We start from the raw sequence: 12,614 nt of genomic DNA on the forward strand, positions 1-12,614 counted from the left end.
TTAGGAGGAGTGGAAAAGGATCACCGCAACAACCTGTGCAGCTCTGGTGAATTCCATGCCCAGAAGGATTAAGGAATTGCTACGTAACAATAGTGCTCATACAAGATATTGACATTTTAAACACAGTTTTGACATGTTTACTTATTGTGACAATTCTCATTATTGTCAAAATAACTGGCAACAAAAGTGAGTACACCCTAAGTGAACATGTGTCCAGAGTCAATATTTTGTGTGAGCACCACTGTTATCAAGCACTGCCTTAGTCCTCCTGGGACTTCACCAGAGCAGCAAAGGTTGTTGTTGGGTTTCCCTTCCACTCCTCCATAATGACATCACAGAGTTGCTGGATGTTAAAAACACAACGCTTCTCAACCTCCTAACTTGAGGATCCCCTCAATAGGATTAGAAAAGAGCCAAATTGTGATGGCTAGACAACTGGTTCATAGCATCTTCAAAACTGCAGCTCTTGTGGGATGTTCCTGGTCTGCAGCGGTCAGTATCTATCAAAAGTAATGCACGTGGGGCGTGAAGGCTGGACCATGTGGTCTGATCCAACAGACAGGCTCCTGTAAGTCAAACTGCTGATGAAGATAATGCTGTTTATTTTTTATTAGGACTGTTTTGGCAGCAAAAGGGGGACCAATAGAATATTAGACAGGTGGTCATAATGTTATGCCTGCTCTCTATATATTGCGTGTATATATACACATATATAAACACACATTGATTGCAGTTTTTGTAAAATGTTGCATTCTCTGGTGTTTGATACCCAGATAGGAAATTGGCCCCACAGAAAAAAGGGTAGCATAGCTCATTATACTATTAGATTACACATAAGGTAGACTTTATGAGACTTGCATACAACTGTAATTACAATTTCACATTTAGTCTAAAACATTAGGCCTTGTGTTCAAGAATCAAACAATAATTTCTACCATAGACAGTGTATTTTTTTGCTAAATACTATCACTTTTTTTTGTTAAATGTTCAGCTGGCCAAATGCATAATCAATTTGCTAATATTAAAACTTCTAGATAACATGTCTGTATAAATAATTTCCACATTTAAGAGCCACTTGACATCCTTGAACACTTGGTTGGGAAATTTTGCACTACAGTCCTAGAAGCCAAGGGACAGAACAGTAAATCTACTTTGAGCTTCATAAAGCATACAAACTATTAGTACTTCATACAATAAGAGCCACGGTTCTTTTTATTTTATTTTTTTAAATCTACTTTATTTCTCACATAAGCACAACACTTAAGCTGGGAACACCAATGAGCCAAACCATGACAAGAGTGGAGAATTTTATCATTATGCAAGTTATATGATGCACAAAAACACAGTCAAAGAGCAGGCAGTAAAATCACTTTGGCATCGTACCAATTTTCACCCAACAAGATTGTCACTTGATTGGTAGATGCTTCAGCACTTACACCTTTATGCCCTGCAAATTTCATGTCCTAGTTCATCTTAGCTATGAATCACCAAGCATCAGAACGAACAAATCTTAACGTTATTTTTCCCAAAATTTTCCAATATATTTTTTTATTAACTTTAAACCTTGAAGCCAATCGAAATGCAGCGTTAAACAGTACCTATAATAAAGTGTAAACTGGATGACCTTTTTGATGTACATTCAAAATAAAGCAAGAGATTTTATAGCTGTGAGAATTACAACATACTAATGATTTTCTCTTATACAACAGGATTATAATATAGACCAAAGCTAAAAAGGCTCAAGATGGAGGAATGATAGAGAAAAAGAAATAATGTCAGCCTGCATTACATCAATAAATTCGCTCTATTACAATAACAAAAGCAAAGGTGTGTAAAAGTGAAGAGCAGGGGGAAACAAATTAGGAGATGTAATGGGTTTAAGTCTAATCTTCATCCGATGAGTCTTTATCGAAGTTGTAGGCCATAAAGAAGACGTCAGGTCGAGGCGGGACAGGGGAACGGCCTGGACTCACAACCTCAAAGCCCAGGAAACTAAACGTACGCACCAACTTGGCTACACAGATCATAGAATCAGAAAACAAAAGGTTAGAGCAATTAGTGTTTCAATTCAATTAGATAAATTAGACAAGTGCTTAAATTATGGCTGTAAGTCGATTAAAAGCACATTCTGTTCTTAAATGTACCTTGAATTAATACTTTTAAGTTTCTAATACTGTAATCAACATGAACAAAGATGCTTTACGCTAATGTCTGTTTATTCGAGGAATTACATATGCTTGGCTGTTAAAATCAGTGAGATGCTTCATGGAAAATTTGTCAATTATAAAATCATTCTATTTTGAAATAGTATGAAATTGTACAGATGTTTGTGAGGAGACCCCCCCCGCCCAAAAAAAACCCCACTGACAATAAAGGGCACGTTTCCCTCGTTACATTATAACAACTTCTTAAACACTGATTGGCATTAAGCTGGAACGTACCACGATCGTCTCTGTTCTTGTAAAAGCAAACAAACACACTGGTGACCTTCAAATGTTCTTCAGCAAACTCCAGCAGAGATGCAAAGCTGAAAGCGGAAAAACAAAATATTTGTTATAAATCACCCAGTTTACCTTTTGCAAATTTAGATTTCAAATGAAAATTTCACACTTATTTTTCACATGGTACTTTTAGCTGAAACATTCCCCCAAACCCCCCCAATTGATCTCTGACCTCTCTTTGCTGCCCTCTGGAAGTGGCTCGTGAGGAATCTCGATGTAAAGCGCTTCGCCACGGACAACCGCCTCCCAGCTAATCACACGAGAGACAGTGGGCTGACTCAGGAAGTGCAGCGTCGCCGGGCGACCACCACCAGCAGGACGTTCGATCACACTTAACTTCCTGTCCTGGAGAGAGAAAGAGGCATTTTGTGTTAGTTGATGTTCCAAAACAACACTCAAGCCTGCAAAACCAAAAGAGTTGAGCAAACAGGTTTTGGCAATACATTCATTAACTACATGGTTTGGAATGGCATACATGCATCACTTTTGTCCACCAGATGATTAGCAGTTACTATCAGATTACAAATTCATACCAAATATTGCCCCATGTTTCACATTATACACTGACATCCTGAAACATGGCTAAAGATTGATTACTGAATTAATGCCTAAGCAATGAGTTAGATGTTTCTATGTGAGGCAGTTAAAAAGGATTCAAAGTTCAATTTAATCAGCATGTGATCTGTGAGCAACGTAATGTCAAGTCTGTATGCCAATTCCTCCACTCACCGTGTAGAGTGGCCGAGCTGAGGGAGAGTGATCCCGTGTGCCATTCCCTCGCCCACCTGGGATCTTCAGGGGTGGGAGAGGGGCATCAGGAACACCACAGAGGCCCGGGACCAGGAGTACTACTACAGCTCAGAGACAGACTACAAAGAAACAAAGGAAAAAGACCATGAGGCACAAAGCACATGAGTTAGGAAACATTAAACTGTTCATTAATTTTACATAGGCAAATAAATCAATAAAAGTATAATTAACAAATGAAGGCAAAATTAGCTGCACCTGTTCTTGCCAACGCCAATTAATTTGCTGCCTTTTTATTTTTGTCTTGGACCGCTATCTATAGGCTTCATCCCTAAATCTGAGTTTCAGATTAATAAGCACCAACACTAATTTACATTCAAAATAATGACCAATGAGCACAGCATTAGGGGAAAGAGGAAGCATTTATTTGCTGTAGATGCGCTTACAACTAAAGCAGCGGTGCAGATTTCCTGCACAGTCAAATATGAAAGCATCAGAACTCCATTAACCATTTACAATGAAATTCATAAATGGTTAATGGAATTATAATTATGCTTCCATATTTGACTGTGCAAGAAACCATAAGCATCTCAGTTTAATTAATCACTTTTTATTGGCCACCAGCTGCTATGGCGAGATCCTGGGCTGATCAGTCTGGATTTTCCCCCAGTTTGTCAAAGCTACTAGTTACATTATTACTCTCACGGTCACTGTACTATTAAATCCAGATTCCTCCCCTCCCTCCCCAAAAAAACAATCAGCTTCCTCTTGAAAATAAAAACCCGACAAACTATTTATATAAAGTGCAAATTCTGACATCATGCTGATGACTTACAATACATCATAGAACAAGCTCAAATCCAAATACTTAAAGCCATGAAAGCATAAATTATCCAAACATCACTAAATCACCAAAACACAGCTAATCACTTTTGTTTAAAGATGTATCAGAACCAAACAGAACTTTGTAGCTAAAAGAAAAAAATTAAAACCTCGACCCCCCCTCCAAAAAAAAGGATATTTTAATGGATAATTGTGTTTTACATTGTGTCCTGTAGTCATGAAAAAAAAAGGCACGTTCTGCACATTCATGTCTTGCATACAAAAACATCTGTTAGCTGACTACATGCAGCATCACGTGCCTATAAATACGACTTTAAATTTGCTTTTGTGTCTGAAGAGTGAAATTGGTGGTTTGGTTTCTGTTCTGCTCGTTGTACATTACTAGACAGAGGGGGGGGGTGGGGTCTGAAGCCAACTGCATAAGGCTGAAAATGTACATGCAGAAAACAAATTCATTTTTAAACACAACGAAAAACGAACCCCCAATCATTCCAGATATCCAGGACAGCGTGCATTTCTGCTGAACTTCTGCTTTGGATCAGCTCAGCAGATATTTATTTAGTAGAAAAATAAATAAGCAAATGGGGAAAAAAAAAAAAAAAAAAAGATGCACTTCCTGCAGTGCAGTTTACACAGTGAAATGGTCTCACTGCAAAAAAAAAAAAAAAAAACTTGTAAACAGAAACCTTCCTGCTCAAGCCACATTGTGACCATTTTGTCACCTTTGTAACGACCGCACTGAGTGACTCCACAATTCAGTTTAAAAGTAAACGACAACAAATATGAAAGTTCTCTTCCTCGTTCTTCAGTTTCACTGCACAGATAAAATATCTAATCTTACTGATCTGGTTCAGGTTCTAAAGTTATTTATATACTTCAAGGTGAGAAAAATGTTTTTTATGATAAGATGTTCATGATTAAACAAACTCATTTACTGATTCTAAATCACTGTGTACCAGAACAGGGCAAAACATCCAGAGACCCAGAAAATGTAAAATAAATTTGTATACTTTTTTTTTTTTTTTAAAAGAGAAATTACTCAATAGTATTAAAATTATTGGAAGTAAAAAACAAATGAAGGGGAAAACCCAACACATTGTAGACAAATAACAGAACAGTCAATCAGATGACGTCAGATCACCATGAGGAACCTGTGACGCAACTGTCAAGTAGTGAGGCCTAGACAGCTAAGCTAATAATGCTAGTTTAATATCGACATTGAAACAATAATATATCAAATAATAAACTTCTGTCCAAACATGCCATCAGAGCTTGTTAATGCGCACTAAAATAATATTACCGAGTGTTTGAGTGTGTTATGTAGTTGATAAGGAGATCGGTTGAAATCTACCATTGGTTGAAATCAACTGCGACGTTTATGCTAGTTTGCTAATCCGGCTAGCTACTTCGTCATTATCCTGTGACCAAAATGAGTGTTGATATTTAGGGTCATATTGTCTGTGTGAAACACGAACTAAACTCAAAAAATGTTATAATGAACTTTAGGTCATTAATCTACGACATCGATAATGTTCTATAAACTGCGCTAATCTGGCATCCTGACTAGCTCTTTTGAGGCTTAACAGTGAAATACAGAAAAATATTTGTAAAAGAAAATATCTTCGTATAAAAGACAACCTGTCCAAAAGATAACATTTCCACATAAACAAATAATTCCTATTAAAGACTTATTATTAGTATCTTAGACTGGTCACCCTTCCCCCCACCGCCGCTTCCTGCTTTTTTTTTTTTTTTTTTTTACTTACTTGCTAATCATGTCAGAAATATTATTACAATTTAAAGCATCCATTGTGGTTTGACACTGAGGTTTTCCTTCTTTTTCACGGGCGAAACAATGACTGTTGAGTATCCGCTGGAGGTTGGATTTGACCATCCGGCCTCGGAGGAGTTCACGAGGTTCTGACTGTCTCTCAGCTCCGGGACTGATGAAAACTCTCGGCGCTTCGGGGTCGCTCTTTAAAAAACACAGGGTGCGTTCCAAAACGACATACTACTTAATGCGCATGCGTGAACTCACCCATAGAAGAACGATGTTTCTACACCCTTCGTAGCACGTGGACGTGTGGAGCGAGGAGGCGTTTGGGACGCGTCCCGTGTTTCCTGCTAAACAGACGCAGGGGCAGTGGAAAATTACTGAGAGCTGCAGATAAAAACAGAGGAAGCAGAAATTGTTCCTACATCATCAGTTGCAGGGAAGAAAAGTGTTAAATATTTTCAGTCCCTGCTGTTCTGAATTGCACACTTAAAACCCAAAAACACATTTTTTTCAGGTTTCTTGTACAAATGAAACATGTGCAGCAATTGAACTCTGTTGCTTTGTCTTCTGCAGATGAATGTAAATGACACTGTGGTTTTCTTTTCAAACTACACCCAGTACTCACCTTTAAGTGAACTATCAACTAAAACTGATAGAAAATAATGTCTTATTATAATATGTATGAAACATTTTATATATTATATGTCTGAATTATTGTTTTCCTTTTTTGTTTATTGTTTACTTTTTCAATCAAAGCCTTGCATTATTTCACCTCGTGTTTTGTTGTGTATTGTACGCTGTATTTTCTTTTTGTCAATTTATTTTTACTACTTCATTGTGCAACATTTTGCGCTCAAGCATCTAAAACTTCTTTCTAGATTAATAAAGTAACAGAAAATCCAACTTTTTAGATATAAAATAACTGTACTGAACTATACCAGTGTCTTCAGTGGATGGTGGGATCTTGAAGGTATATATTTGGTGCCTAATTGGAGACCAACTGGTGCTGCTGTTGGTTTCCACGAGTATGTTGAAGATCCATAGAGTTAGCGAGCAAGGTTAAACTTAACAACCATGAAAATGGATTTGGACTGTACATAATATAAAACAGTCTGCTACGATGGCTTGGGAGTACATGAACAATTTGGCCATAACCAATTTTTAATTTAAGAGCCTATCAATCATCCTCAACAGTGAAGGAACTATAATTAATGGACATTTGGTTTCACCCAGATGAGGGCGGGTTTCCTTTTGAGTCAGGTTCCTCTCAAGGTTTTGTCCTCATTCCATCTCAGGGAGTTTTTCCTCTCCACAGTCACCACTTTATGGTCTTATTACTAATAGGGCCTGATTTATACGTTTGAAATTTATATTCGTAATCTATTTAATAAACATTTCTAGGGGGGGGTTAAACTGTTCTATCATGGTGTGGATGGAAAGAGAAATGGTGTAGGGGTGATACTGAAGAAAGAGTGCAGTAAGAATGTAGTGGAGGTAAAGAGAGTTTCTGATAGAGTAATAAAATATATAAAAGGAAGGCCAAAGAGGCGGTTTATGGATGTGGTGAGGGAAGACATGCAGGTTGTTGGTTTGAAAGAGCCAGATGTAGAGGACAGGGGGTATGGAGACGGATGATCCGCTGTGGCGACCCCTAATGGGAGCAGCCGAAAGAAGAAGAAGAAAGAGAAAAAGAAGGGACAATCTCTATTGTTAAAAGCACTATAAATACAATTCAATTAAACTGAATTTGTATTTTACATCTAATATAAAAAATATATTAATATATAGTAAATTCTTAGAAATCATTTAAGGTAATCTTGGCCAAACTGATCACAGTTATACCTGTAATAGGGTACAAGGTTTGTGATTTTGTAGCAGGAATTAATCTTTTGCTTCTGCTCAGTCTTCCTATTTATTATTTTTTATTTATTTATTAATCAGTTAAATCGTTTGGAAGACAATATCAAACAGATAAACAAGACTTTAGTTGCCACCTAATGTGTGTTTTGAGGTATGACTTTTTTGGTGACCCCATGATCTTAATAAGTTTCATTAATAAGGGTAACTGAGAATACGGTTTAGTAAAACAGACATGCAGTACGTTTTTAATATTTTATTTTTTCATAGATTGTATGTTTTTAACCAAAAATTTAAACTGAATGCTCTGTACATTGTGAGACAAAAGATGAACAAAAACAACAAAAGTGCCTTTTATTGTAAATTTAAACATATACAGTTGGTAGAGTACACAGTGAAATGAAAAAATGTTTCTCCAGGACCAAAGGTGCTATGTAAAACAAAATAAAACATCAATGTACACTAAAAAAATAAACAGCTTACTAGGATATTTTGCATGTGTGCAAATGAGTTCACTTTGGTTATCTGGAAAAAAGATTTGGGCCTTCATGACCAAAATCTGTGTAACACCTTAAGGTGTCAAGACTCCATTACACAATGAGACTGTACTGTACTACACACACACACACACACACACACACACACACACACACACACACACACATACACTCTCTCTCTCTCGCTTTCATTTTTACTTTGAAATTGTGCACCAAAAACTGCGGCTTTATGTTCAAATGTGTACATATTACAGTATATATTAGACCTACCGTATTTTCCGGACTATAAGCCGCTACTTTTTTCCCACGCTTCCCCACGGCTTATACAATGAAGCAGCTAATTTATGGATTTTTCCTGGGTTTTTCCCAGTTTCTCAAGGTCCAAGCCAAAAAACTGAGCCCCATAACATTAGACTAATGAAATTGGCGAACGGGTTCAGGTGAACAAATGAAATTCTTTATATTAAATCAGATGCGCTCCCACTGAATCGGGCCGCACTACATCATAAATATGGATGAGGTTCATCTGACGTTTGACCTGCCACTCACTCGGACTGTCTACAGGAAATGTGAATCCAGGGCCGTGCACAGACCTTTTGAGGGGCATGTGCTGAAACTGAAAAAGGGCACCCCCCTCCCTTTTTTATATCAAGATTATTTAGTAAGCCTGCATAAAAGGAAGAAATGGTCACATCTTCATGACAAATTCAATAACACAAAATAATAGTCTCAAAAGCTTTAGATTTATTCACGATTAATAACAACCATAATAATAATATTAGATAATTAGATAATATAGATAAACAGGGTTTTAAGGGCTTCTTTAAACCTAATTACAACAGCAACCTTCTGTGAGCCATGTGCTTGAAGATGTTTATGACTTCACTGTGATCCACTGGGATGTCCCTCTCTATGGCTATGAGGAGAAGATCTGAGAGTCTCTCCTCTGAGCAGAGGCTTCGGAGTTTGTTCTTAATTAACCTCATTTTTGAAAAGGATCTCTCCACAGTTGCAGTTGACACAGGTAGGGTGGCATATACTTTAAGCATTTCTACCAGTGTAGGGAAAACGTGCTGGCCACTGGTTTCTTTTAGAGTGGAAAGCATACTCTTCATGCCACTTGACTTGAAGGTGGTATGGTAAACCTTCAGCTCTGTCTTCAGTTGCTGCTCCTCCTCAACACCATAAAAGTCACACAGTGTGTGTATGGCTTGGACAGCCTCTGGGTTTGGTGTGCCCACCCAGTTGTCATGAACTGTCAGGCTGTGGAATGACTGCAGTATTTTCCCTGTTGGCATCGTCCCATCTACTTTAAATCTTCTTCTGAGTTCCTCTGTGATTGTATCCAGGAAAGTGAAGAACACCTTGGCCCGGTAGAACTCCTCAACAGTTTGGAAAGTATGGCTGTCTTGAGCAGCTGTGGTACTATGCAGGGGGCGCACCTGTTATGATTTTCCGATGGTAAAAACAAATTATATGTTGTTGTATTACTTATCAATATATAGTTTTTGACCAGCGAATGTGTGCAAATGTGAATTTAGTTTTTTTGTCCGTCATTAAAACGGCGATGGCGCCTCACATTACATTTTCATCTAAACTAGTTTTTGTAGCTATATAGACGGAGCGCTCAGTTTTTCCTGTGGTAAAATGCATTTGGCCAAAATCGCATTTTATAAAAGATGAAATGCTACTGTATGCACAGGCTATTTAAGTGTTGGCTATGTATTGGCTATGACTAGATGGCAAATGCTAGCCCTCTCTCTCAGGCGACGTCCCACATGTCTCAGTCAGTGAGTCAGTCAGACATCAAATAAATAAAATATTAGCCTTTATAGACATAGTGTTTAGTAGTACTTATTCAAAAAACAAGATATTTATTTACCCTTCGCAAAAGCTCAGCTGTTGTCTACTGTGCGGCTGCTGTGGAACTTCAGTTGCTTCAATGAATATAGAGGGGGCAGAGTTATCAGCGTACTGACAGCTTGAGGATCGAATAAGATTTACACAAGCTCGTTTTAAGAACTTTCATTTGCTAAATATTTGCTAAAAACAGACAGACAGACAGACGTAAAGGGTGACCAATAGCATTGATTAAAAAAAAAAAAAAAAACACCACCAAAAAAAGGGCACTTCGGAGTGTAAGGGCAAAAAGGGCATGTGCTCTGCACAGGTTGAGCCCTACCTGTGCACGTGCCTGTGTGAATCATTCGTCACGCCGAAAACAACGGGCATGAAAAAACCTGTGTTCTGAGCTGCACGGCATCGGGAGAAAACATTCACAGATGGTGATTTTTAAATGCACGACGATGCCAAAAGAAAAACTCTCGAGAAAAATTGTTGTGAAAGGAAGGAGGAAGACAGTGAACAATGACTTTCTTGGTAGGCTACTGTTTAGATACAAGCCGTGTAACAGTCTTTCATTAAAGCCTGTGTAAAGTTCATTGGTTTCAGTTTGCGGCTTATAGACAGGTGCGGCTTATTTATGTTCAAAATAAAAATCTTTGTAAAATTCAGCGGGTGCGGCTTATATTTGGGTGCACTTAATAGTCCGGAAATTACGGTATATATATATATTATATACATATAGTATTATATAGTATATGTATTATATACATTGTAACAGTCACTATTAATGTTCTTATGTGTACTGTGTTGTTTTTGCACAACTGTACTTTGCACACAAGCAAATTTTGTAGTCCTGTGTGTAGGTCTGTATTTCGCTGTGTACTTTTCCAAGTACGTTTGAGATAACAATCAAAGCCACTTAACTGTTCTTTTGGTTCACTTTATTGTCTTGTTTCTTTAAGCGTCACCTGTGAAAGTCCACGTCCGTGAGCAACGTGATGTCCTTTCATGACTTACATCAGCTAAATATGATCTGAGTTTCATTTAGCAAAAACCTTTCTGAGAACTTTCATTTTATTACCATGTTATCAGTGGTCATATAGTAATTCAGTAACAGTGGTTATGTGAACAAATCAGATTGTTCGAAAAAGTTATCACATAGTGTGATAAAGTGGATTATTTCCCTGGAACAGCATTTTCAGAAATAATTTAGTCATTTCAAGCAACTAACCAATCAATACAATTTCTCATTCAATTAATTTTTCTTCATGCATTTTAATGATGTGTATACACTTTATACATGCACATAATTTGTCATAGGCTGCTTGGAGGATTCACAGAGTAAGAATCTCATTGCATGGTGTAACAGACAGTTTCCTGTACATATGACAATAAACTCTTTAGTAAAAACTCTTTTAAAGTAAGGAATTTGGATACATTTACATCTCTGGTTATTAGTGAAAATATACATGCATCATTTTTTCCAAAGTGCAGAAGCTGTGACATGAATGGACACAAATAGTGAGATTTTGAAACAAATATGATTAATGCTAAACGGATTGGCTTTCATAGCTCAAAAACATGACAATTCCCTTCAAAAATCATGGCTGCTCTGCTATTTCCACACTTAAAAATTGTGTTAAGGAGCTTGTGCTGCTAGTAAATGCTGCATATGTAGATGAACACAGAAGAAAAAAAAAATAAATAAACAATTTCAGTCACGTGACAATGATTATATCGCCCTCTGCTGGAAAAAGTGTAAAGATAAAACTCTAAGACGATCAGCAGATGTCAGTGCTGATTAAATAAAGTGCCAGACTGCCATGTGTCAGGTCTTTTAGGTGTGTACTTTTTGTACAAAAAATAAATATCTCATGGTCACTAAGAATTTAGTGCTGCTGAACTCTAAATGCTGGTCGGAGAACGTGTGGTTTAATTATTTTGGATAACAGCAGCTCTGACAGCAGTGAAGCTGCAGATCACAGGTTTATATAAATGCGCTGTTCGAACATGTTCTTGTTTCTATAGTAACCCAGGAGCTTGGATAGTGAATGCAGCACCTATTCCAAGGCTAAGAATAAAGTAAAAATAAAAAATAAAATCATTTATGAAAGAAAATAGTTTAGTGGTTGAAGTTCTCTGCACTGAGATATAGAACATTTATGGATGGAGTCTCCAGTGTCCAGTGTTTCATAACAGAAACATGTAAAGATGTAACTCCATATTGATCAATATTGAAAAGTCTTTAATACAGGAAATAAAAAGATATTAAGAGGTTATTATAGTTAAATGTATTATGGTATACATAATATATGTTTTGCTGTTATTCCCCAACATTAAATGTACACAAGTATTGGGACTCCTGATTTTCCTAATGTATGTGGTTCTTCCTGATTTTGTGATCACAAATTGGAGGCACATAATTGTACAGGATGTCTTTGGATTTGTTAGAATGAAATTTTCCCTTTACTTCAACTAGGAGACCCAAACGTGTTCCAGCATGACAATTCTCTTGTGCACATGGAGCCAGCTTCAAGAAGATGTGCT

General features: G+C 37.2%; 1 protein-coding gene across 1 annotated transcript; it reads right to left on the reverse strand.

Moving 5' to 3' along the window:
• Positions 1 to 1,215: 1,215 nt before the first annotated feature.
• oaz1b (ornithine decarboxylase antizyme 1b) lies at positions 1,216 to 6,058 on the reverse strand. The gene is given in 6 exon segments (XM_046868425.1): positions 1,216 to 2,014; positions 2,442 to 2,527; positions 2,674 to 2,846; positions 3,231 to 3,317; positions 3,319 to 3,370; positions 5,858 to 6,058. Coding segments are annotated over 6 exon segments (657 nt in total). The 5' UTR covers positions 5,986 to 6,058; the 3' UTR covers positions 1,216 to 1,883.
• Between the last annotated feature and the right edge of the window lie 6,556 nt (positions 6,059 to 12,614).

Source organism: Silurus meridionalis, chromosome 15 (genome assembly GCF_014805685.1).
Source record: "Silurus meridionalis isolate SWU-2019-XX chromosome 15, ASM1480568v1, whole genome shotgun sequence".
NCBI lineage: Eukaryota > Metazoa > Chordata > Actinopteri > Siluriformes > Siluridae > Silurus > Silurus meridionalis.